The sequence below is a fragment of the Abramis brama genome (assembly GCF_963993115.1).
Source record: "Abramis brama genome assembly, chromosome: 3".
In the NCBI taxonomy this organism is placed as follows: Eukaryota; Metazoa; Chordata; class Actinopteri; order Cypriniformes; family Leuciscidae; genus Abramis; species Abramis brama.
In genome coordinates, this window is record NC_139965.1 from 10,528,531 (window position 1) to 10,555,462 (window position 26,932).

The 26,932-nt window shown below is 36.7% G+C and overlaps 3 protein-coding genes across 4 annotated transcripts in view; all 3 read left to right on the forward strand.

The window, feature by feature from the left end:
- Nucleotides 1-26,932, forward strand: part of LOC311080145 (basement membrane-specific heparan sulfate proteoglycan core protein-like) — a 176,373-nt gene that overhangs the window by 25,464 nt on the left and 123,977 nt on the right. The gene's annotated exons all lie outside the window — the stretch shown is intronic.
- The window catches only part of LOC311078915 (Fc receptor-like protein 5), a gene marked incomplete at its 5' end in the record, with an annotated part of 87,885 nt that overhangs the window by 9,517 nt on the left and 51,436 nt on the right, over nucleotides 1-26,932 (forward strand). The window contains 2 exons of the mRNA XM_084107968.1: nucleotides 252-362; nucleotides 585-832. Of these exons, the coding sequence (XP_083964094.1) occupies nucleotides 252-362; nucleotides 585-640 (167 nt within the window). The 3' untranslated portion in view covers nucleotides 641-832. The remainder of the gene's footprint in view (nucleotides 1-251; nucleotides 363-584; nucleotides 833-26,932) is intronic.
- On the forward strand, nucleotides 19,723-23,115 carry LOC311080307 (uncharacterized protein). 2 transcript variants are annotated; one of them, XM_084110196.1, is made up of 5 exons: nucleotides 19,729-19,789; nucleotides 20,051-20,404; nucleotides 20,965-21,106; nucleotides 21,249-21,373; nucleotides 22,127-23,115. In XM_084110196.1, the coding sequence occupies exons 1-5, from the start codon at nucleotides 19,766-19,768 to the stop codon at nucleotides 22,454-22,456; spliced, it is 975 nt and encodes a 324-aa protein (XP_083966322.1). In that variant the 5' UTR covers nucleotides 19,729-19,765; the 3' UTR covers nucleotides 22,457-23,115. The 2 variants fall into 2 exon arrangements, with proteins under 2 accessions (XP_083966321.1, XP_083966322.1); XM_084110195.1 differs by having other exon boundaries at nucleotides 19,723-20,404.

Genomic DNA, 26,932 nt, shown 5'->3' on the forward strand with positions numbered 1-26,932 from the left:
GAAGAAGGATTGAGTGTCCTCTGCTGGCTATCAAGGGCTCTCCAGCTGATGATCGTGACAATACTGAGATTTAGTGAAATCAACACCTTATAGACAACATCCCACAACTTTTCATTAATTATTAATTAGTTTTGTTTTTTATTTATTTACTGGAATAATAGAGGAGTACAGGATGAAAAATATTGCAAAGCTTTTATATTCACTCTCAAAACTTTGTTGCTCAATAATGTTCTTGTGTTTCTGTTTTTCAGTGTCACGTTCAGGTCAGATTTCTGTCCTCAAAATCCTCAGTTCTCTTCTGGCCGCTTCTCCGTATCTGCTAGCGACAGTCGTGCTGCTTTACAAATGTTACAGAGCGAGAGGTACAACTTCTGTCTGACACACACACACACACACACTCTCACTCTCACTCTCTCACTCTCACTGACAGATCTGCCTTTACTGCCTGTCTTTTATATTATATAAATCTATATTTTAAACAGATAATAGTCATTCATGAAAGCAATAACTGCAGTAAAAAAAACAAAAAACATAAGACATGTCCGATATAAATGTTGAAAATGTTTTTCGTGTGTATTTCACAGTTTCAACTGAAGACCAAAGTCAGTTCACCATAGCAGAGGAAGAAACTCCAACCTGATATTAATGATCTGCAATAAACGAGCCTGACGAAATACTTTTAAAAACGGGTTGCAAACAAAGTGCAAGTTTTTGATAACGAGACCCTAATCATCTCCGTGTAAATACAAAAATGCGAATTTGTGAAAACAGTGACATCATGCACATGCGTAGGCTATTGCGTGTTTAGTCTATAGGCTTTTTTAAATGAAAGGTTCCTTACAACAGACTCAAGGATGATATTTGTTTTTCGAAGCCCTTGTGTTCAAAGGTTTTGACATTTTCTTAAAGGATGTAAAAGTGACTTTATATCAGAGGAGAACATTCTAAGATTGGGATTACAGTGAATGTTTCTGGCTTTGTGAAGATGAAATTTACCCAGAAGACAAAGTAATGATACAGTATTATAAAGATTAACATCCTTAAAATGACAATTAAACAAATAATGTGTGTGTGCGCAGTCCCGTAGTCTTCCTTTACAAAGTCACATCGCCAACTACTTGTCTGTTATGCGATATACAGCATTATTAGTCGTTTTTTTTTACGGGTCCGTGTGAACGGATCATTTTGATAACGTTGTCATCTGTACAAAGAAAAATGTTTCTGTTTTTAGCACATCGTTGTCATGTGAACGTACCCTTGTTCTCCAGAGTGCAGTGGAAATCCTCCAGTAGGTGGCGGCAAATCACTGTCAATGAGTGAGTCATTGAACCTCTTTCAAATTAGGGCTGCACGATTAATCGCAATTATGAAATCGCAAAGGCTGCGATTATTTCTTTATGCGCAGCTTGTCACTGATGTATGGCTCTGTAAACACTGTGAGTTTGAGTCACTTATAACGCGCATTTGAAAAAGCAACACACATCAGACATCTTTCCAAACACGAGAAGCATTTACAGTTTTTTACAATCACTTTGTTACTATTTTCAGAACCTTGATGTCATTTTTCACAACTCTAGACACAAAACTCACAACCACTGGTCAAAATGCACATTTTTCAAAACTCTAACCCTTTTCTCAATTGCTTGGATACAATACACATAAAACTTAGATCATTTGTTCATTCAACAAAAATCACCTGTTCAATATGACACAACTGAACATCAAAGTACTACTATTTCAAAAGGCAATTCACACATTACATTTCAAATGAGTGTCTATTCATTTCCTTACAATTATCTAACTATCAGTTGATACAACTGCTCAAAATGATAAGTAACTGTTGCATTACTCTTAATGCATAGTTGTATGGAAACAGACAAACAATCTTCCATGTTTAAATCATGAAAGTTTCAAGATAACGAGATTCATTGTCACCAATTAGCGTGGAGCATGAACCAATTAGACTACAATATCCATGGATGTAGCCTAATATTTTATCATAATGCTTCATCAGACACTGCGTCTATGGTCCCAAATACTGTACCACAAATCCACAACACAGAGTTGATGACAATGTAGAAGTACAGTAATCACTCCTGTTTCGTTTCTTACAGTACAAGCAAGCGAGTTGAGGAACGCTGCATTTGATGTTTTACAGTACTGTCCTTTCTTTTCTATTTCATAGCTAATTATTTTTGCTTTGATTCAAATAAACCTGTTGTGATTGTAGTGTTTTGCATCAATATATTACAAACTTTGTTCAATGATTCCTCTGTGTCTGTAGTATTCTCTCTACTACTGCAGTACTTTTACAGAGATGTATTTACTGTACATGTAGTACCATAATGAAACCTGTATCCCCTATTTTGTTCTACAATATTTAATGATTGTACGAACAATGACACAGTGAAACTATCGGTTGCTTGTGTGTGGGTGATCTATAGTTTTGTTTAAATGGTATTTCACAGTAAATTTGTTTCTTGAACCAATGATTGTGCAAGTGCAAGATTTCTTTAAAGATGTGAATGCACAATGCAATGTTTTGAACATTAGACAGCCTGTGTTACAAGTGATAACCGGTTTGAGTTTTGTGTCTAAAGTTTTGAAAAATAACATCAAGGTTCTGAAAATAGTAACAGTGATTGTAAAAAACTGTATGAACCTCTTGTCCAACATAAGACAGCATTTAATAACATGTTTTTACTCCAAACTCACTTCATAAGGACAGTTGAGCTCATCCTTCTGTGAGATGATGTGATTCTTACACAGAATAAAGCATGTGTTTATTACTCATGTTTAATAAACCAAAGTGTTTCAATATCTTCTGTTTATTCAGCAACAGACATTATGATGCCCAATAGGGATTTCCTGGAATGATGTGTTATTGTACTACTACTTCATATTGTGTGTGTGTGTGTGTGTGTGTGTGTGTGTGTGTGTGTGTGTGTGTGTGTGTGTGTGTGTGTTGCCCTCTGGCCTTAAGATGGAGAAGCATTTACTACCGATCAGCTGTTCTGCACTGACAATCTGCGCATTAAATACTCGCAGCCTTTGCCAAATCAGGTGCGGTTTCAAGCGATTAATCGTGCAGCCCTAATTAAAATCATTCTTTCAGAGATTATTTCATTACGAGCAACTGTTCTCATGCTCTTTACTCTTATTGCTTGCCTATATCATAAATAAAAATCAGGACCTCAAGTAAAATAATATAAAACTCATATAAAAATCAGGAACTCATCATTGGACATTCCCAATTTTTTGTGATTTTTGTGTTTATAAACCCGTGAAAACTATTTTTGTCATAAACTGTAATAAAAAAAAAGTAAAAAAAAAAAAGGTGTGTATGTGTGTTGTTGTGTATGTTCTTCCAATAGCTTACAATGATATCATGTTGCTTGTTCTAGATCACTCGTCTCAGTAATTAGTAAACATGCCAGTTTTATTCTGTTTCAAATGTTCTGTATAAACAAATTACTAAATATTTTTCATTGTTTTTCATTATAAGGTTCGAGCTAAACTCTGCAGGAAAGTGGTCATTGTATTGCTGTCTATGTGGGGTCAGAAAGCTCTCAGATCTGAGATTTGAGGCCAGCAGCCGTATCACCCTGTAGCCCAAGACTGGTTTCCCACTGAAGCTCAGCAGGGTTGAGTCTGGTCAGTTCCTGGATGGGAGACTCCTGGGTAAACCAGGTGTAACTCACTTCAGAGTATGTACACCCTAGGTTCGTAGGAGCTGAGAAGTACAGTAATAACCAAACAACACAGGTGTAACGTTTTGAAATGTGTAAACTTTTTAGTTCAACAAAATATTTCAACACTTCACAACAATTGTGTGCACACTACCTATGGGCCCAAAATAAATGTAGAATAAAATAAAATAAAATGAAATGTCCTTTTTGAAAATGTTCCTTGGAAATTGTTCTTAGGGGTCCCAGAGTTCAATCCAGAGTTCGAGTCAGTTAGTCAAAAGGGGGATAGTCAAAGTCAAGGGTAAGTATTCGAAAGGGAAAATCTCGTTGGTGTCGGTTTGTTGAACTGACACAATCCTACCACAGGCTTCCGGAATGCTGTGGTGAAGGTTCACAGTTCATTGGAAAGGCTCGCCATCTATGGTTCAATGGTTCACCTGGTATGATCCAAGGACTGGAGCTTCTGGAGCTTCTGCTCGCCTCATGAAAAGACCTGACCTGTATATAGAACAGGTTCAGTCCAGAATCTATGATATCAACTAGTTCTTGAAGTGTTGTACAACATTATATTACTGTTCGGAAAATATCATAGCATAGTTCACATGAAGAAAACAATAGCTATTTTAACTATTAAAGTCAGAATATACCATTTTAACCTTATGTCATTACAATGAAATGTAATTATAGGGACACATTGTACTTTAATTAACTTTTTCTCTCTGCTTTTAATCCCTTTTTACATAGGATTTTTTAGATTTTGAATAAAAATAAATGAAATACAGTTTTTAATTGAAAACCATTTGTATGAATTACAGCATTTGCTGATTTAACCACTTTAAATAACTTAAAGTGATATTTTATATTCTCCTGTATGTAACTTTAACCTTTAGTCACATATATACCACAAAGTAAAATGTTACGAAAGCATATTTTTGTAATACATGCCAAATTAGTTTACATTTCTCTTTAAACCATGAAATAAATGTATTTTATCATGTTATATTCCTTCAAAACAACAGAAAATGTTTGAATAATCTCTAATTGGAGCTAGCATTGCCGCCTCGTGGTTTTTCCACACACACAATCATTGAACACCTTAGCTTACCAAGAGAGGATTTTCAGTATGAGAAGCCAGGACAGATAAAAGCGATGGATGGCTCTCCAACTTCTAAAACAAGGTATACAGGTGTTTACATAACGAACTAAATCATATTTAACTGTCAACAAAAACAGACAGGTTTTCATACCTTTTCTTCTCAGTTTTTTCAACTCGTGGGAGAAACCGAAGCAGTGCTCCATCTGATTTTAGCGATGTGAAGCTAACGGAAGTATTTTAGCGCGCTACTTCCGGTTTCCCACAAAATAAAATGTATTTTTCAAAATAAAACCCCCATTACTCATAAACGTGAAGTATGGACAAATAATGATACAATTATGATACAAATACAATTAACTGGTTAACCCCTTTTTAGGCGAGTTACATCGGCTTCTGCTGGAGAAGTGTTAGTGAGGCCAGTAGGGGGCGCTGCTCATCCTGGGGTCTATATGGGTCCCTAACGCCCCAGTGTAGTGATGGGGACACTATATGTCAAAGAGCACCGTCCTTCAAATGAGACGTTAAACCGAAGTCCTGACTCTGTGGTCAATTAAAATTTAAACACTTCTCATAAAGAGTAGGGGTTTAACCCCGGTGTCCTGGAGCCAAAGTCCTTCCATCGGCCCTTATCAATCATGGCCTCCTTATAATCCTTTATCACTCTCTCTCTCCTCTCCAGCTGTAGCTGGTGTGTGTGTGTGTGTGTGTGCGTGTGTGTGGTGAGCGCACTGGTGCCGTTGTACTGTGGCTGTATCATCACTGGTGGTGGTTGAGGAGATTCCCCTGACTGGAATGTAAAGTGCTTTGGGTGTACAGTTGTATAAAAAGCGTTATATAAATGCCTCATTCATTTCATCAGAAAGATCTTCATTTGTGTTCCGAAGATGAACGAAGGTCTTACGGGTTTGTAACGACATGAGGGTGAATAATTAATGGCAGTAACTTCATTTGTGGCTGAAGGAACCCTTTAAGGGAGAATATGTGGCTCTTGGGTTCCCTGATCAGACAGCCGAGCTGCTAAACACATTTATGCTCGTGTGAGGGATGATATTTTACGTGAATACTGGAACAGGCCTTAAAGGGTTAGTTCACCCAAAAATGAAAATTCTGTCAGTAATTACTCAACCTCATGTTATTCCAACCCCGTAAGACCTTCGTTCATCTTCGGAACACAAATTAAGATATTTTTGATTAAATCTGAGAGCTGATCACTCCTCCGTAGGCTTCTATGTGATTGAAACTTGCTGGCCCAGAAAAGTTATTAAAGAGATCATTAATATAGTCCAAGTGACTACAGTGGCTCAACCTTAAGTTTATCAAGCGACGAGAATACTTTTTGTGCGCAAAAACAAACAAAAATAACGACTTTATTCTACTATTCATTTCCTTCTCTCTGGGCTTCGAGTTAGTTTACGTAGTGTTTTTGCGTAGCACGTCTGTGTTGCACGTCATCACGCATCACACACATGACAAGCGTCAACCAATAGTGAGCCTACGTGGTGACGTGCAACACAGACGTGCAGCGCAAAAACACTACGTAAACTAACTCGACATCAGTAAACACTGCAACAGTATAGTCAGTCTTAGCAAAGTTTAAGAAGAACATTCACGGACAAATTAAATATGAATTGTGTAAGAATGTAATTTAGAAAATGGCATAGAAGCAAATCCTAAAAGTCTTAATACAGTTATGGAGACTTATTTGGTGATAATAAAACTAATATTTTGAAAAATATTAAATAATGTGAAGAATGTTGAAGAATATTCTAGCATTGGCTAGAAGGAAAAATAACCAAGAGATAATTGTAATATAAGATAAAATAATGCATGGATAGGAGGCTAATTCCTCCTACTTGTAGTAAGAGTGAGAAATGAAAAATGATATAAAACGTGGGTTATTTTTAAACATCATCCTAAATATCATGATAAAATTTAAAATGAAAATAGACAGTATTTCTTTTTAGAGGAAAAAAAAAATGTGTGCACGTACTTGGCAGCAGAAACTAAGAGTGATGTTAAATCACAAATATATGATGATGGAGCATGTAGGCCAATAATATTTAATGAGAGTCACATAAAATTGATTAGGATTATGGAAAATATTGCAGTATCTGTTATATTAAAGTATTATAATATGCAGAAAGTAGACTAGAAAGACTAGAAAAAAATGGGAGAGAAACTGGACAAGGATGGTCAATCAACTTGTAGAAGAGTTGAGAAAACAACTTAAAGTTAATTTAGTATGTTTCCATAACAAACAAAAAGAAATGAATAATTGAAAAATTAGCTCATTATGAATAATAGGTGCAAGTAGACATATTGTAATGTTGACCTGATTGACACTCCTGGATGCAGGCTTATCATGCAAGTGTTTGAGAACAGCAAGAGAGCAGATGAGGACAAACAAGCTCTCATTATGATCCATGCAAGAGCACCAAATGGCCTTGACTGAATCTGGAACCCTTCCAAAGAAGGGGGCAGAAATAGCATAAGAAGTCCTATATAGTTTGTATATGCCTCTTATTCAGTCACAAAATAGACTGTACAACAAGATAGACTGTGATAGCAAGAAATGGCCGCTCTGCATCCAGGGGCGTCGGGCTGGGGGTAAAACCAGTACTGATTACCAGGGCCCCAAAGGGAGAGAGGGCCCTTGAAAAGTCTGGAATATATTTTATGTTACCTAGATATTTTCATTTCCTAATTAAATTTTATAATGAATGTCAGATGAAATGTAAAATTAGTGTATTGGCTGAATAACTTTGTTGATTGACTGACTGGTCCCACCCCTTGCTAATGCGCCAAATGGTTTAGTCCAGAGCCATAGAGAGAAAGAGTTGCGACACTCTTTAGCTGTGTCCAAATTCAGGGTCTACATCCTTCGGAGTACTCATTTGAAGGATGTTACGTCACAGCGCCGCGACGAAGGCTGTCCAAATTCGTAGGATCCTTCAAATGCGGCCCACATAGATGTCGAGAAGGCCTATGATATGATGTGGAGGGAGGGACTTTTGATAAAATTAAGAAAGATGAATATTGGTGGAAGAATATATAACTGGATAAAAGATTTTCTGGAGAATAGGAGTTTCCAGGTAAAAATAGGGAATGAAGTGTCAAGTACGTTCCAGATAGAAAATGGAACTCCACAAGGGAGTGTAATAAGTCCATTATTGTTTTCTATAATGATTAATGATGTTTTTAACCAAGTAGAACCAGATATTGGTAGGTCTTTGTTTGCAGATGACGGGGCTCTCTGGAAAAAGGGTAGAAATTTATTATTTATTAATAGGAAAATACAAGAGGCAATTAGGAAAGTTGAAGAATGGGCATTTGACTGGGGTTTTAAATTCTCAGTGGAGAAAACTAAAACAATTATTTTTTCTAAGAAGAGGGTTGTTCCAGAAATGAGTTTGAAGATGTATGAGGAAACATTGGAAAGGGTAAAGGTGTTTAAGTTTTTAGGTATTTATTTTGATGTAAAACTTATATGGACTGAACATATTAATAAAATAGTTGAGAAATGTCAAAAGGTTTTAAATATCATGAGATGTATAAGTGGAGTGGAATGGGGGGCAAGTTTTTCTTCTTTAAAAACTATATATGTAGCAATGATTCGGTCTGTTTTTGATTATGGCTGTGTGGTATATGGTTCTGCCTCAAAAAACCTGTTAGGAAAACTTTGTAAAATCCAAGCTCAAGCAATGAGACAATGTTGTGGAGCAGTAAAGACTACACCCATATCAGCTTTACAAGTCCTGGTAGGAGAAATGCCACTAGAGATTAGAAGGAAACAATTAATGATTAATTACTGGGCTAACCTCCAGGGGCATAAAGGTGAACACCCTACAAAAGTGGTTTTAAAGAATTGTTGGGAACAAAATGTAAGATGTTTAACAAGCTTTGGGTGGTGTAGTAAAATTTATGCAGAAGAATTACAGGTAAATAATATCAAGATGAGTCCAGCAGTTGAAATCCAGGATTATGAACCATGGGTTTATATAACACCTCATATAGATCTGCATCTGCTGGAGGTTAAAAGAACAGAAAGAGAAGTTGACTTTAGATATGCTTTCTCAGAATATATCAGAGCCCAATATCCTCGACATATACAAGTATATACAGATGGATCAAAAGATCCAGAACATCAAACAACTGGGGCTGCTTTTTTAGTCAAAGTTACTAGTAATCAGTGGATTAGTGGAGTAAAGCGAACATCAAATCATTTGGCAGTTTATACTGTTGAATTGATAGGAATCCTTTTGGCATTACAGTGGGTAGAGGAAATAAAACCTGACAATGTTTTAATTTGTACAGATTCAGTTTCAGTTTTGAAGAGCTTGAGATCTTACAAATCTAATCATCAAGATATTCTTTTTAATATACTACATATGCATTCAAGAATTGTCCAAAATGGTATATCAATCAGTTTTATGTGGATTCCAGCACACATAGGAATAAGGGGAAATGAAGAAGTGGATATATTAGCAAAACAAGCTTTACAGAAAGATATAATAGAGTTACAAGTTCCATTAAGTAAATCAGAGATGAAGGTGTTAATCTGGAGTAAACTGATAGAAGAATGGCAAGTAGAGTGGAACAATGGGACAAAGGGTAGATTCCTTTTTAGCTTATTAAACAAGGTAAATCAAAATATAAAGAGTATAGGTAAGTCAAGGAAAGAAGAGATTATTTTCAGCAGAATATTATTAGGGCACTCAAATTTAAATAGCACACTTAAAATAATAGGGAAACACCCAAACGGGTTATGTGAAATCTGTAAGGTTGAAGAAACAGTAACTCATGTATTTCTTGATTGTAGAAGATATGAGCAAGAAAGAGGAAAAATGATAGAAGAAATAAGAAAGAAGGTAAAGCAGGAAATAAATTTTAAGGTTTTAATAAAATGGGCAAGTGAAATAAATAGTAAAGTTTTCTTCGATTTTATTAGAGAAACGGGTTTGGTGAATAGATTGTAAAACTCTGTTCCACACTCCGGAGCAGAAGGTGGCGGTAATGCACCTATTTAATTGGTTGCAAGCCGCCGTTAAAAATCAAAAAGAAGAAGAAGAAGAATGCGGCCCACAAATACGTCCTCCTTTTCCCCGAATTGGAAGGATGGGTGTGGTGGATCCTTTCCCGTCCTACCTATCCCATAATTCTTTTCGGCAGAGCGTAATGGCGGACGAAGCGAGTGGTAGCCATGGTAGCGGAGTGGGAGAGGAGTATGCTTTTCGATGTAAGTTTTTTAAAAACTGTCTTTTCAAAAAAATATATTTATAAATTTATATATATTTATAAATATATTTTTTCAGTGGTTGTCTAGTCAGGCATTTTGTTTTAGCGTTAAGCATTTTTTTTTTTACATTTGTACGTTTATGTAAAAAAAAAAACATTACTTTCGTAAACTAGCTTCTTCCTTACTGCCTGTGTGAATATCCCCTTATAGTAATTATTACACACAGCTAATTTGTTAGTGATTGAAGCTGTTTTTAACGCTTCTAGGGACGAAAGAGCAGACAGAAGTGTTTATAAAGCTCCGGTTGCTAGGCGACAGGATATGAGCAACGGGTAAGGGAGGGAACTGAAAGAAGGGTAGGCTGTCCAAATTCACAAACACCGATTTCCGGGTTTTGCGGTCGTCGGAGGATCCCTCCTCCTTCAACCGGGTAGGAAGGATCCTAAGGAGGATGCAGACCCTGAATTTGGACACAGTCTTTGATGTCGCCGCTATGGCTGTCACGTGGTTCATGTAAGCCCCAATAGTTACAAAACATACGCTGGCTGTCATGTTCTTCTATGGGACAGACAGCAGTGATTGCATTATTGAACGGTAAATATAAAATAAAACACACACCCAAGTACTTTTTCAGCTGTTATTGCATTTTGTTAATGTCAGTTTTGCATTTGGAGGTAAGTTTTAGGCTATATTTTTGGAGGGAAAAGCTTAGTGTTCATGTCCGCATGGGTAGTAGCACTGGCTTTAGCGGCTCTAACTGAACTTTTCCATATCATTCATCTGATGATAGACGTCTCATGATATTTATTTTAGCACAACTGGGCTGTATTAGGCTATTGATTCCCGTGATTTTGCTTATAAATTTTGATTCAGCCATTAGTAGGGCTGTAGTACTCGAGTCCGGTCTTGGACTCGAGTCCGGACTCTGGCACGGGGGGGGGGGGGTAACTGGGGGGGGGCCAGGCAGGGGCCACTTGTGCTTTTAGGGGGCACACCTTTAACAGTCATCTTAACCTATTTTCAGTATTATTTCAAGTCATTTTTCACCAATGAAATCTCTAGAAAAAGCTAATAAATAATATTAGCTAAGCTAATAAAACAATTTCAATTCAAATTAATGTTTCATTATGTTTAACTGTAGTGTGATATAATGATCAAAAATAACAAATTTTTAGCATCTAAGCACATCTAGGCACTTTTTTACACCTGGGGTGGGCGATATGGCAATAATATCACAATTTTTTATTTTTTTTCAGAAAAAATCACGATTTTATCATGGTTCTTTTTCAAGTTGGTTTTACTATTTTGCATGTCACTGAGCATTACAGCCAAACTAATGTCCCTATTTTAAAAACAAAGCCTTATAACAAAATATAGGTAACAAAATATCAAATAAAAAAGAATGGCAGACATTTAGGTCAAAGTGGCGAAGATAAAATCTTTGTCACTATTTTCTTTGTTATTAAAAATTAAGAACAGAGATACATATTACACATACACAACTTAATATACAAATTAAATAAACAGTGCTTTATTTTTTCAGCTATAGGTGTATTTAACAGTAGAATTGAAGAAGTAATTATATGGACAAATATGAAAATAAAACACAACAGACTTAAAGTTCTCAGTCAAGAGCAGTGAATGATTTCCTCTGTGTTTTGTTGTTTTATTAACATTAATGGCATAGTTCTCCCCCCAAAAAGTCATAATTTACTCTCTTAAGTTGTTTTAAACCTGAATAAGTTTCTTTCTTCTGTTGAAGAATGTCAGTAACCAAACAGTTGATGTACCCCTGTGACTTCCATAGTATATTTTTTTCCTACTTTGTATGTCAATGGGGACCAGCAACTTTTTGGTTTTGGGTGAACTATCTCTTTAAGAACAAGCGGCAGCATGTTTATTATTAGGGCTACTGTCTCTTTAAGAACTGCACGCGACGCGTCTAATATACACGCATGACAAGCAGATTTTAATTAATTTTCTCTGTTTGCTTTCACTTTAGACATAACCAACTTTGTTTATGTAAACATTGTCTGTATTTGACAGTATTAGCGCAATATAAGAATCAAAAGATTACTTGTAGTCCAGTAACAGGCTTTTAGTGCATGTGCGCGTCGAGTGTACGCGCTCAGTAAAGCGCATATTTGAACAGCGCATCAGCAGCAAGCAGTCGTGAGCTTAGAATTATAAGGTTCTATCTCCGTTTAGGGTAGTTCTGGGATATTGAGCATCAAAGTATGCAACTCGGTTTATGTTTTGTGAGATGGAACCTTTTTATTTTATTAATAACTAGGGCCTACTAACAAAATATTTTTTTTACAAAAATAACACCACACAGGCATTAATAAACACCTAATGGATCAGATTATGTCAAAAACTCAATTTCGACCAAAACTGGAGATAGAACCTTATAATTCTAAGCTCACGATGTTTAACCGGCAAGGCTTTAAAGCACATGCAAATAATGAACTTTTGTGAACTGTAGTGTCCCGTTCCTCTGCGTTAACATTTGATGTGAATATACGTCGTGCTGCAGTGTAGCCTATAGATGAAGGCGCCGCAACTGATAAAATGCGCAGTTGTAAGACTTTCCCTCTCTGCCGTGCGTGCGCGCGCTATCGGTTGGTTTGGACGACAGTCTCTGTCTCGCATGCGTGCTCGCTCTAGGTTCTGGGAGATTTTTAACTAATTTGCGCCATAACTAGTGGTCCATCCAGTAGTTAAGAGCCTGAATTGTTTATAGTAATTCTGAAATTTAGTGCACATGAGTGAAAAAAAAAATACAGCACAGAAGAATGTCTATTTTTGCGTGAGATTTCTTTGTTGAGCGTGAGAGCGTGAGATTGAGGCTGAATGCGTGACTGTCACGCGAGATGCGTGAGAGTTGGCAACCCTGTGTTCCCAGTAATCACACATACGTCGTGAATATTAAAACAATATATTATTGGAGGGAAAGTGAAACACTGGCCACCTAATAACTATGGGCATTTCGGCTCTTTTTCGTGAGCCGGCTCGTTTCACTCAGCTCACTGAAAGAGCCGGCTCTTTTGACTCACAAACGGCTCTTTAAAAAATAAATGTTTAAATAAACTCGCTGAAAGTCCACCGCTAGTGCAACGTGAATATTCATATTTTTAATTGTCCATAACACCCCGAAAACTAGCCTGCTTGCCTTGCACATCTAATTAATGGGCAAAGTTTTCCGACTTTTTTTCTTACCTTTCTTTCTTTGCCTCCACGAGTGGTAGGCGCAATGACTGGCTGTTTTAAAATATAGCTAATATCGAAACAAAATAACCCAGCTCATAACTTGCAGGTTTGCTTATTGGCTAACTTTTTTCATTTGATTGCTTCAGCCGCCACCTGCCCGAATTTAATTAAAATATTATTTTTCGTCACGTCATCCGCCCGATCCGCGGTTTATCCGCATCTCTTGTGTGTGTGTGTGTGTGTGTGTGTGTCTGTGAGTTGTCTCGGTCCTCCCTCATGCAGTTTAATTGGTTGACATCGCGTGTATGATTGACAGGAACAGAATGTAAGGCTGATCAGACAGTCGAAACGAATGTGTAGTGCTCCTTTAGGCCTGTATAATTATAATTTTTTTGTTGTTCTTTGAATTAGTCAATTATTTTAAATAAAATTAAAATTATTCATTATTACATAATGATTTAATTTCTATAGGCTGGCCTATATTTTTTAGCAGACTTTTTTCCCTGTCCTGGACTCGGTCTTGACTCGGACTCGAACCTTTTTGGACTCGGTCTTGACTCGGACTCGAACCTCTTTGGACTCGGTCTTGACTCGGACTCGAACCTCTTTGGACTCGGTCTTGACTTGGACTCGACTAGTCCTGGTCTTGGACTGTCTTGGACTCGACAAAGGTGGTCTTGACTACAGCCCTAGCCATTAGCCTACCTTCGTGATCACGCAAAGAGGTCTGCCGTGGCGGTCCGTTCAGAATTCGCTTAGAAGTTAGCTCACTTCTTCTGATGAAAGTGGTCACCCCCAGACCACAAAGTGAAACATGATCATGTTAAGACTAAGAATATTATTTTAAGATTAAGCCATACACATTATCAAAACTATAACAGATTAAAAACGAATTTAAGCATGGCTGATACAAATGAAGATTTTCAAATAAAATATTTTTTATTAAACAATGACAGACAACAAAAATGTGTGCTTGTGTGAGTGTGTGTGAACAAGAAAAACAAAAACCAGGGGCAGGTGATCCATAAAACAGACAGGACTGGTGATGGCCATAACAATCCTAGAGGTCCAGCATTGTTCCCACAAGCCGCTTCACTCAAGACAATAAAACAATTAAAAGTTAGTATATCCCAAAAAAATAAATTAAATAAAAGTTGCTATAAAGGTGGCAGCGATTCATTACCGAACTCTTACTGTCACAGCTGACGAAGTCGCGCTAGCTAACTAGCTAGCAGGCAGTGCTTGAAAATTGGTTGAAACAACCAACATAAAATATAAATAACTATGCTGTGCATGTACAAATGAAGACCAGTATAAGCATCGCAAAGGGCCTCTGATACAATATAGACAGTTGACAATTCAAAAGAGGTCGATATTTCAGCAACTTAACTCTGGAACAACTCGACGTGCAGCAATGTAAGTGAATGGTGTCCAACGCCCAAATGACAGTGTTTGGAACTAATCCGATCTTCAAATCCCGGAAGTAGGCGGTTAAAAGCGCCGCCATTTTTTACAACGGAGGTCTATGGGAGTGTCGCAACTCTTTCTCTCTATGGCTCTGGTTTAGTCCATCTGCACGCATTTTTTTTATGTTAGTTAGTTCAGCATCTGGAGGCAGGGTTGCCAACTCTCACGCATCTCGCGTGACAGTCACGCATTCAGCCTCAATCTCACGCTCTCACGCTCAACAAAGAAATCTCACGCAAAAATAGACATTCTTCTGTGCTGTATTTTTTTTCACTCATGTGCACTAAATTTCGGAATTACTATAAACAATTCAGGCTCTTAACTACTGGATGGACCACTAGTTATGGTGCAAATGATTTAAAAATCTCCCACAATCTAGATCGAGCACGCATGCGAGACAGAGACTGTGCTCCAAACCAACCGATAGCGCGCGCACGCACGGCAGAGAGGGAAAGTCTTACCCCCCCCCGTTTGAAGTGCTCGTTTCCACTGAGCAGTACGGTACGGTACGGTACGGAACGGTACGCATTTATTTGCGTTTCCACTATCAAAAGTTGTGAATGGTACCAAAATGCCGAACCGTACCGTACCACTTTTTAGGTACCCTTCCATTGGGGTACCTAGCACAGTGGAACGGTACTAAAAGGTGGAGCTAGACTCACTGCAGGACGTTGATTGGTTGACAGAGAATCGTCACTTGCGCGTGCTACAAGGGGAATGACAACATAAGAAGCGCCATTTTTTAATATACAGTTTAATATAATACTACTGTTACTGTATCACGAAATGTAATTTTAAGAGTTTTTCAGGCGAGAATGTAGTTGTTTAAAGCTCAAATCTGTGGTTTATTTATAAAGATGATTTTTTTTCCCCCCGGTTGTGAGATCCATGCGTTCAGCGGGGCTCGGCGCTCATGTTTCCCGGCTGGATGAGCCTTTCCTCGGCTAATCTTCTGACGTTCGTCGCTTACTCCGACGGTAGTGGTTAAACATGAGATATAATTCGTCTTGTGTAGACCTAACGGGCGATCTTTGCTCTCGTGAATATATAATGAGTTCCCTGTCAATCGTTTTGGCTGAGGGCTAAGTTTAGTTTCATATTAACGTTATAGGCTATTTATATTTAACTTTACTTGTAATGTTAGACTAGAGCGCTGCATTTGGATATTTGACTGAATTGTTTGCTTTATTTCTTATTGTATAGCTTCTTGTACCTTTTACTTAAACTTTTATATAGGCTATTATTGATAAAACTGAAATTTTACAAAAAGAAATATGGTTTCTTGTCATTTTTTTATTACAAGATTATCACTGATGTTTATTGCAACATTTGTACAAACGCATATATTGCCTGGAATATGTTTTTTTTTTTATTATTTAAACGAAAAGAGGTAACGTTAGGGTTGTGTTTTAAATTTCGTTTTGTTATAAATAGAATAACGTATAACGTACAGTGAATAATGAATATGCGTTGCGCATGAACCACATTTGTGTCCCTATAATGTTTAATTTATTTAAATGAAAACGAAAAGAGGCAGAGTGGTGTTTTATAACATATTTCGTTTTATTGTTTCTTAAAATGTACATACAGAGCAAGTTAACAGAGATAACCGGAGTAGCAGAGCGAGCTGAGTGACGCTTTTAAAAACGCTCTGTACCATTTGCATGTAGGAGTCGCACATGGCAAGTACAAACTTTGCGTACTTGATATTGAGAAAAGCCTAATGTCGGCGCTTGTCTTCTTGTGACAAACATGTCGAGGAGCAAGAACAAGATCTGCTGCATGTCATCCATTGTAGCATGTTCTACATGCTCTATGTTCTTCTTCGCGCGAAAATGACGTTGATCGAAACACCACGCCTATCAAGTAAGGGTACTGTTGGCAGTGGAAACGCTAGCCAGATCATGGTTAACAGACCCGAACCGTACCGTACTGTCCCGTACCGTACCATACTGCTCAGTGGAAACGAGGCATAACAATGCTGTTTGCACAACACACCATGATAATAGCCTAAATTGAAACCTGTTTAATTTTAAATTAATAGGCTATAATATCTAAAAATTAGCAATAATTAGCAATTATATAGCCTACGTTGAGTGTTATATACAAAAAAAATTGTAATATCATTAGCTTAAACTTAGTAACCACAGTAATCACTCTCAAAAAGGATGTGATAATTAATAACACATTTTTTTGTGTTATGGCTATTTTAACACATTTTGTGTAATTTTAAGCTGATCATGTGTAAAAAGAAAAAGAAAGAGAGAGCGAGAAACGACACCGTGTATCCAACACAATATGTGTTATCTATCATCCAATCACATTGCTGCAACGTCACTCAGCGCCTCAAGAAGCAACTTCAGCAAGTTCGCGCCTCTTTTTTCATCGATGGATAACTTGGATGCACACGTCAGGTATTTGGATTTATGTTTTATTTGAAATTGTCAAATATAAATGATCAAATGTATTTTATTATTGTTATTTTTTTAGACGGTCAAATGTGCATTTAGTTAGCGACCTCAACTGTGTACGGGTGTTTTCCGTAGACGCAACAGGCAGTTGAGGCAGCAACCGCATCTGATAGTTAACATTAGTGCTTCACAAATTATTTTTATTTCTCCTCATATAACTTACTTTGGTAGGTTTGTTCCTCACTTTCTAGAGAGAACTCATTTTTAACGAGCTTTGTTTTTCTTTGTTTGATTTGTTGCAAATGGCATGATGTCTGATAAAACGCTGCAGCTCGTTAACGAGTTTGATAAAGTAGTAACGTCAGTGGCGTAGGTTTGATTTTGAAATTGGTGGGGACGGGGACATCAATATAAATATATTTTAAGTTTTGATCGAAATTATTGCTAAGGATATATCAGTGTCACTGGATATTGGTAGGGACACGTACTAAATTCTACGCCCCTGGGTAACGTTACCACTTTCATTGCTATCTGTCGCCTCTCTTTAATTAAACAACAGAATGTATTGATGTTTTGTTAAATGCCCTTAAATAATAACATGATTTATCAAGGTAACGGTAAAAATTTGATTGACAATCGAGTCATCTCAAAAAGGATGTGTTAATTTGACTATTTTAACACAGTTTGCGCATTTCGTGTACGTAATTGACACAAATTGTGTAATAACACACTGGTGTGTATAAAATTAGCAGGAATAACACATTGTTGATTTAAAAGTAACACAAAATGTGTTGTCCTCAACACAGGTTGTGTTGTTTTCAACGTCCTTTTAAGAGAAGCGCCGATCCCGGGGGTGCTCATGGTCTCGCGCACCCCCGGGATTGGCACTTCTCTTAAAAGCGCAAAAAAAAAAAAAAAAAAAAAATTGAGAGTACATTGTAGTATAAAAGACAAACAGATTCAGAATTCGGAACCGCGTACTAGCACACTACTTTTAATATATATATATATTTTTTTTACCATAATATATGGCAGAAATAGTAAAAGTAGTATGAAGTAACGTACCAAATTTAAAATGGACGACTGGTTTTCGGAGATTAAAAGATTGCTTTAGGTTTATCTCGGAAGTTTATTATGCTAGCTTGATGTTTTCGTAAATAAATAGTTCATTCTAACACTGCTTGTTAACTACTCTTTTACATTATGAATGTGAATACTATGTTTAATCAGTACATAACAGATTGGTGTTTTTGTATGCCTTTTTGCAGCTTCAAATAGAGAAGACACTCTGAAAACACTAGTAGCTGTACTACTTGATGAAAAGGAGATATGCAAAAAATTGCATCATCTCAAGAGTGCAGCAGAAATAATTGATGCTTCCAAATGTCTCCTCCCCTGTGCTGCTGAGTACCACCGAATTTTAAAATTTAACGCTGATTTTAATGAATTTATTGACACCGACCTAACTGAGAAAGTGGAAGCCTTGGACAAGTTTCAAGTTTTGTTTAAGTCGATTAAGAGAAGTGGATCACATGCATTGGTATGTAATTTCCCTTTTCAGTAACATAACTTATAATAAGTGACCTGTGTGTCATGCACTATTCAGACCAGAAACGGACAACTTTATAAATTAAACTTATCCATTGATAAAATTATGACTTTAACCTTTTTGTGCATAACATAAGAGTAAATGCAGTTTAATTTTATTTCAAATCTTTATTATTGTACTTCTCCTTGTTACATGTTGTCCTTTGAGGATGAAAGATTGGATGTAGATGCAGCCAGTCCAAGTCATCAACAGAATGTATGTTCATGGAGGTCTTGCGTATACATAATTACAAGTAATATACTTGAACATATTTTAACTGCCTTTTTTTTTTTTTTTTGACGGTTGCACCAAAGAACACACATGAAGCTGGTCCAAGTAGTCAACAGACGGTTTGTATAATTGAGTGCTGAAATAACAGCACTCTTTTCATTATTTGTATCACTCTGTTTGAATTTGTTTGCCCATTCCACGGAAACTAAGTCTGTACACTTGTACAGTACATCTGTACGTTTTGCCAGATGTTGACTGTCTTTATTAATGAGTGAATCATTCATCAGTTCATTCAAAACTGCTGATTCATTCAGGAGCAAGTGAGTGACTTTGAGTAACTGAATCACTAACTCATCTAATAAGAACTACTTTGTGCTTTTTATATTTCCAGCATCATCATAATATAATTGATGTAGACGCATTGCGAGCACTAATTGAAAGCAAAGGTCTGAGTATATATAAGGATTATGAAGCTTCAGGAATGCTTTCAGAGACATCAAGAAAGCTCCTTGTGAAGATAGGAGTCAGTGCGCTGGTGGAACAAAGTGGATTGTAAGTTTACAGTTGAGAAATTAACTAAAACAACTGTGAATGCGATAACGTATAAAGATGTTGAATACTTTGAAAACACACTGATTACTTCTAATAGTTTGAACATAATTGGGGAAAACTGACTGAATTTGGTTCCTGTATTTTATTTTAATGTATTATGTATGAGTTGAATTGGGTAATTTTTCCATGTTATGTCTTTATTTTGCTTATAGTTACCCTTGTAACGAAGAGAAACGGATGTTGGCAGAAAGTGTGGTAACACTGTTTCCTTCTCTGAAGATCAAGATGGGAGAAGAGAATAAAGGATTTGTAAGTTGCACTTATTAAAACACACAAAGCCCACTTTAAATAAATGCAAATTGGAATAGTAAGTATGTGTAGTATGTTAATTAGTTAACAGGTTATAAATCAATTGAAAATTTAGTGACTGTAATTGTTTTTTTTTGTTTTTTTTAAATTAGAAATATTAGTTACAATAACACCAAAAGTACATCCACTCTGCTGGTTTGCTCATCAGACATCATGGGTTCTTGTAAAAGTTACAATTGTTATCCTCCCCCTTTCATCCAGGAACATTTCTATGACCCAGTATCCCACAGTGGATTTATTGAGATGCGACTTCGGAATCTACGGAGGAAACTTCATGATGATCAGCGTCGCTACCAGCGCAAACGTAGTCGAATCAGTGATTCCTCTGGAGTGTCTATCACTTTGGAAATAACTGCTGAAGGGGAGGAGGAGGAGTCCTCTCGGGAATGGACGACTGTGATCAAAAGGATGAAATCATCTCCAGAAAACCTCAATACCATCAAAACTGGCATGGAGAAAACATACAGTAATCGCAGGTTATGGGTCGCAAACAAGTCCCCAACAGTGAAAGAGATTTTTGAACAATATCCTCGATTTGTAGACATGCCATACTTGGTAAGGACTTGTTTTGCATGGCTTTTCCTTATAGCTAGGTATGAATAGACTTGTTAGCAAAGGGACATGGCTGGTAGATATTAAGTCCACATGAATTTAAAAAGGTTTTTTTTACTTTGTTAGTGCACAATACTAGTCTTATGGTGAAAAATTAATCTATGCAATTTATATATTTATAAAAAAAAGTTTGTCTTTGTTAATCTTTAGTCATAATCTGGAATTTTGCTTTCCCTCTGAAATGCTGTTCCTTCTCTTACAATATCCTTTAAAAATCTTTTAACCACTCCCCTCCAATCATCAGTCTGCTGCAAGCTAGAGATTAAGGTGCACTAAAATCAAGCCCCACCACTTATTTTTCTTCATTCAGTTTAATTCAAATCATAATACTGCTGTATATATATATATATAATATATGTACTGTTATTCATAACCTGGAATGGCCCACAATGCCTCTCTGAAGTTAAGATTGCATAAACTTGACTCGAAAAGACTCCATATTTTGTGAACATACTGAGGAAACACAGTAGTGTTGTAATTGTGTATTCTATCCTGTGTTGTAGCTTGACACTGAGTTTGGAAAAATGTTTCCTGGGAAGGCTGACCTCTTTCTTCGAAAATGGGAAGGAAATATTGTTCCAAAATTGCAAAAGATGTCCACAGAGAAAAATCCTCTGGTCATGCCAGCTGGTAATGAGAGTGAAGGTAGGCTACTTTGCTCGTTCTGTCAAAATGTTTTTCTTTCAGTGAACACCATTAGTTTTAGTAGTTCAAAGAGTTTAAAGTCAGCCATTATACCAGCCATGAAAAATGTCATTATATTTTGTGTTTTTCTATCATACTACAGATTCATGTTACAGAGCTCTTCAAATTCTTATTACATTGCTTCCCCCTACTGCGTCAGGAAGGAGCAAAGGGTGGGCCAAATGCAGTACAAAGTCAGCCCTTGCTTATCTCTTGGACATTAAGCCGGTAAGCAACTTAATTGTCCTTTTATGTTAGCTTTATTTTTTTTGTCAGTTTTCTGTACAAGCACTTTGTGATGTTATTAAATTATATGACTCTGATTTGCATAAAATTATATTGTTTTAATTTTGTTTTGTTGTTAGGTATGCATGATATTAGATTTTTGCAGATATTTTTAAACTCATTTTGGCCAAGTGTCTTAAGGTTATTTGTGTATTTTCATTTTATTTATTACCGAATGGGCATTAAGGACCCAGGGGAGGCTGTTTTTGCTTCTCACGGTAGTGACTGTTTACTCTATCACGCTGTATGTTTCATTCTGTATGTACATTCTCAAATTAAATGCAGTGATCCAAAACTATGGAGGTAAATCAGTAGCTTAACTCGAGAGGTTGAAAATCTGAATGTGAGAAGAGAACTTGTCATTTTAACATTCGTATTTGTAAGTTGAAATTTACTCTCACAGCTCTGATGTGAAAAGCTGAATCTTTCAATTTTCACACACAAACAATGATCAAAACATCCGTGTTTTGAATTAGAAGTTGTATATTAAGTCACAAATGTGTAAAATGACATACACAAATGTTTACGACATTTGCACTTTACTTCAGTTTCGCTGCACAATGTCAAGTCGGCACTTACAACCTCTCAGATCTGGCAGTACAAGTTCAAATCCTAGCGCTCTGACTTTTGCTACTCCTTTTGCGGTATTCCTGTTGCAAAAAATGGAATTTATAAAATGTACTTTTATTTTTACAGGCTGGAACCAGCATCTCCAGCCTCCTGGATAATTCCCAGACAATGGTGGAAAGCCATCAACCCCACATTGTCTGCTTGGGAGCCCCAAGTTCTACAGCGCAATACATCATTGTGGCCGAGAATGACAAAGTCACCATTCCACTTGAGGATAACAGTCTGACGTGTGCCATCGACAAGCTGTTTAAAATGTATTGGGTTTGCAATGTAGAATATCCTGTCCAACTCGCATCTGTCTTCAGTTTCTTTGAAAATGTGTATGACATTCCTTTCTCTGGTGGGAAGAGATCTAAAGTTGTGGAGCTTATTTCAAAGCTTCAAGCACTTTCCTAAATTGTACCGCCATGTACATATGTCCGAAGTGCAAAAAATCAACTTCAAAAGACATCCGGAAACTTTTAAGTCATCTTAGGCATGTCCATGCACTTTCTGATGGACAGGATTATACAATTGTTTGTAGTCAAAACAACTGTCAACGAACATACCATAACTTCAATTCTTATGCTAAACATCTAAATAGAGACCATGCTCAAGCTGCAAACCCAGTACATCTAGAACAAGACTCTGACACTAGCATGAGTGAGAACTTCTCTGCTGCATCTTGCTCTGCTGCTGTTGATGTTCTAGAGACTAATGTTGATGGCTCCAGTAACTGCAGCACTTCTGACTACCAAAGCTGTGCAGCAGCATTTGTTGCAAAAATGTACTCCTCTTCAAATTGTACCCTGACCGATGTGCAAAGAAGCATCACATGCACAAAAGAACTACTCTGTGAAACCCTGGACTGTTTGCAAGAGAGAACCACATCTCTGCTCAATCGTTACTCTATACCCAATGATGAAGTGCAGACCTTGATGAGAGATTTTGAAAGAGGACGAAATATGTTTGAGGAAGTTGATACCCCCTACAAAATGACCAAGTATTTTGCTGAAAACCACTCTTTTATCAAGCCAACAGAAATCTTCCTTGGAAACAGAGGTGACACTGCAAGAAAGCATGGTAAATTAACTCAAGTGTTAATAGCAGATACATGTCAATACATATCTATTATTGATACCCTGAAGTTTCTTTTTGACAATGAACAAATGCAAAAGCTTTGTGGATTCAACCGAAATTGATGGTAAATTGCGTGACTACTGTGATGGCTCACATTTTACAAATCACAAATTGTACAGTAGATTTCCTCAAGCTTTACAAATTCAACTTTATTTTGATGATTTTGAAACAACAAATCCTTTAGGCTCTAAAACCAAAGTTCACAAAATGGGAGCAGTTTATTTTTGTGTGAGGAATTTGCCTGCTAGATTTAACTCGTCTCTTGAAAACATCCACTTATGTTTGCTTTTTAATTCCATTGACAAAGAAGTTTATGGTTTCAAGAAAATATTTGAGCCATTGTTGGATGATATTAAATTTCTTGAAACCAGAGGGCTAGAAGTTCAGATAAATGGCCAAAGTTCAGTGTTATTTGGCACAATATGCTTATTTACTGCTGATAATCTGGCCTGCCATTCACTTGGAGGGTATTTGGAGAGTTTTGCAGCCAACAAATTCTGTCATTTGTGTCTAATTGACAAACATGAGATGCAGGGTATATTTGATGACGATTGTTTGGAGTTGCGCAATGAAGTTAATTACAATGAACATGTCATGCTTAAAAATCCTAGTGTAACAGGCATAAAAGCAGACTCTTGCCTAAACTCTCTAGAGTACTTTCATATTACTGACAATGTCTGTGTTGACATTATGCATGACATTTTAGAGGGTGTGGCTCCACTCGAGATCAAACTAATGTTACAACATTTCATCTATGAGCAAAATCTTTTCACTTTAGATCAGTTGAATGACCGAATGATTAGCTTTGACTATGGTGTGACAGTGTATGCTTATGCAGTTCAAAGAACAACTGAGTACAAAGTGATTAATTTGAGCAATGCTGCCGATGTAAAACCCCTTCACATGATTTCCTACAAAGAAAACCTTTTTGTAAATCCAAGATATAAAATTGTTTAAAATTGTCTTTATGAAATTCAAATGACATGTGAATGTTGACGTTGTGAAAATGTAGCAGTTAAGTTTTAATAAATACATTTTTTTTTTTAAATACTTATTTGTTTTGCGTTCATTTTAACTGGTCACAAATAGCACATCTATGACACATATTGTGTGATTTAGTACACATTAGTGTGTTAAATATTTTAACACACTCCCTGTGTTAAGAACAATAACACACTGGTTGAGTTAAAAGTAACACAAAATGTGTTGTCCTTAACTAGACACACAGGTGTGTTAAGATATAACACAGGTTGTGTTGTTTTTAACACATCCGTTTTAAGAGAATGTTGAAAGGAGTTTTGAAATGTGTGTGCACACATGACACATTATCAGGCTACTCTAAGCATTTACAGTTAATAGTTGTTACGCTATAAATATCTAGGTCTACAGATTCATGTGTGCAGAGGCCATATTATTATTATTATTATGTATTTTTTTGAGGAACATGGGGGCCCATCAGGAATGCCTATGCATAGGGCCCGGGATCTTGTGCTACGCCCCTGTCTGCATCCACCAACACTGAGACCTTAGCTGGGGTCAGTTAAACCTTTTGGTTAAATCCTGGTAAATATTATTACTTTATTACTTTAATAATTTATAAAAAAATAAATAAAATAAAAACCGTAGAACTAAACGGACTATTATGAAGTGGGTGTTTGATATTGTAAACACGAATGTACTTATGATAAAATGTAATAATTTTATGTCATCTATAATGCCAAGTGTTTATGGTTTTTACTGACTGATAAATACATGTTGATTTAAGAAAACGAAATATATTATTGTAAATGAATAAAGAATATTTTAATTGTATTATGTGAAAAGGTATTATACTATAGTAACAAACAAATCTGGGGTTAGAAAAGATTATACCTTTTAGATTTAATTAAGGAGACGTTTAGGGTGAGAACTCCTGATAAGATGATTTAATTATTGGCTTAATTTTTGAGGATTTAAAATGTGTGTGATGCCACCAAATACTGATCTAACAAAGTGTGAACCTTATAATGGGGATGTAAAGCTCATTTATAGTAAGACATTACTGAGAATAATGTTGTTGTTTTTGCTTTTGAAATATTCTTAAATCTTTATGAATTAAAGAATTCATTGGCTTCAGTGGACTTTGAATGTATATAATATATTAAGGAAATTAAAATATATGCTATGCTAATTGAAGAAGAAACTCTTGTGACCGTAGGGCATGTTAAAAGATGAACTTGTAAATTTAATTTAAAATATAAAATGTTTAAAGATGGACATTATTAACTTGAGAGATTGTTTGCAAACTTTACAATGGGAACCTTATGTATAACAAGGAACAAATTGATTTATTGACTTATATGATTTATGTTTGAACATATATAGTGTTGTCAGAAATTAAGGGAAACATTAGAAGAATTACTCTGGATACAAAGGTTTAATAACTGGATTGTTCTGATTGTAGTAAATGTATGAAATGTAACCATAATTAACCAGATAAATAATTGTAGGATGTGATATGTTTATGCAGCAATTACTACAAAAGGGGTTTGTTATATTTGATGGTACAATTATGATATCTGAGAATCTGTTAATGCTTAAGAAATGATTACTGGATTTAGTGTAAGATATTTGAACGAGAAAATGAGTTGCTTGACAATATTTGACCCAGAGGTTTGGAACTGGACGTTTACAATAATAAAAAAGAAACCTTGTGCACTGTTTGAACATTGAATACATTTCAAGACTGGTACAAACCAAGGGGGATGTTTAAACTTGTAGTTGAGGCAAGAAAACCCATCATACCCCAGATACTAACTTTGTGCCCTAAAGACCCTAGGAGATGTCAGCGGCTCACGTTTCCAAGGTACTTCACCTGGAAGCGCATCCCCTAGCTGGGCTAGGGGTGGAGCTGCGCCTCTAAGGGGAGACCGGGTGCTTGAAGTACTGGATTCTATTTGAGATCTAAATTGGCCTAATATATATTAAAGGGTTACTTCAGGATTTAGCATTAAGCTTTGTATTAGTAGAAAACCTGTAGTATTTTGTCTGGAAAAAAATCCTCCGATGACGCAAAAATCGTCATTTTGCGTCATCGGAGGATTTTCTGGCCAGAGGCTAAAGACTACAGCCAGTAGGAGGCGTTGTTCCGCATGTTTTCAGCCCGCCCATAGAGGGTGGGATCTCACTCACAGAATGTACACTACACACAGTCACTGTACGTTCACACCACCGCCGACTTGAGCTGCAAAGAAGCTCTGGCCGCCCAGTCAAAGACGCTTGTCAAAAAGTACGGGGAAGCTTGTTGACGCTTTGGCCGCTCTGACGTAGCAGCATTCTGTGTTCGATCATGGGAGAAGAGGAGTGTCACACCATGAAATGTAAACAGAAAAAACAATGCATTCGGCAATTTAGGATATCGCGCAAGATTTGTCAACACAGAAAACATTTCATCCCTGGAGAGTTTTTTTTCGACACCACCGTTTCAATAGATTTTGATTAATATGCGCGAGGGAGAGAGAGAGCAAGAGTCTTGCATTCAAGACAGCGCTCGGGTGAGTGCGCGCGCGCGGCCGGGGTTCTCTCTCTCTCTGCTCGTTCTTATGCCCTGTCAAGCTGACAGGACTTTAAAACACATGCAAATGATACACTTTCACTCTATGATGGTTAAACTCTGCAATTAATATTTTTTTCTCGGAACTAATGTTTTGGTAGGAACGAAAGTTTACATCGTATGTTTCTCCGGAATCAGCCAGCGCGAAGGACGTCTATATT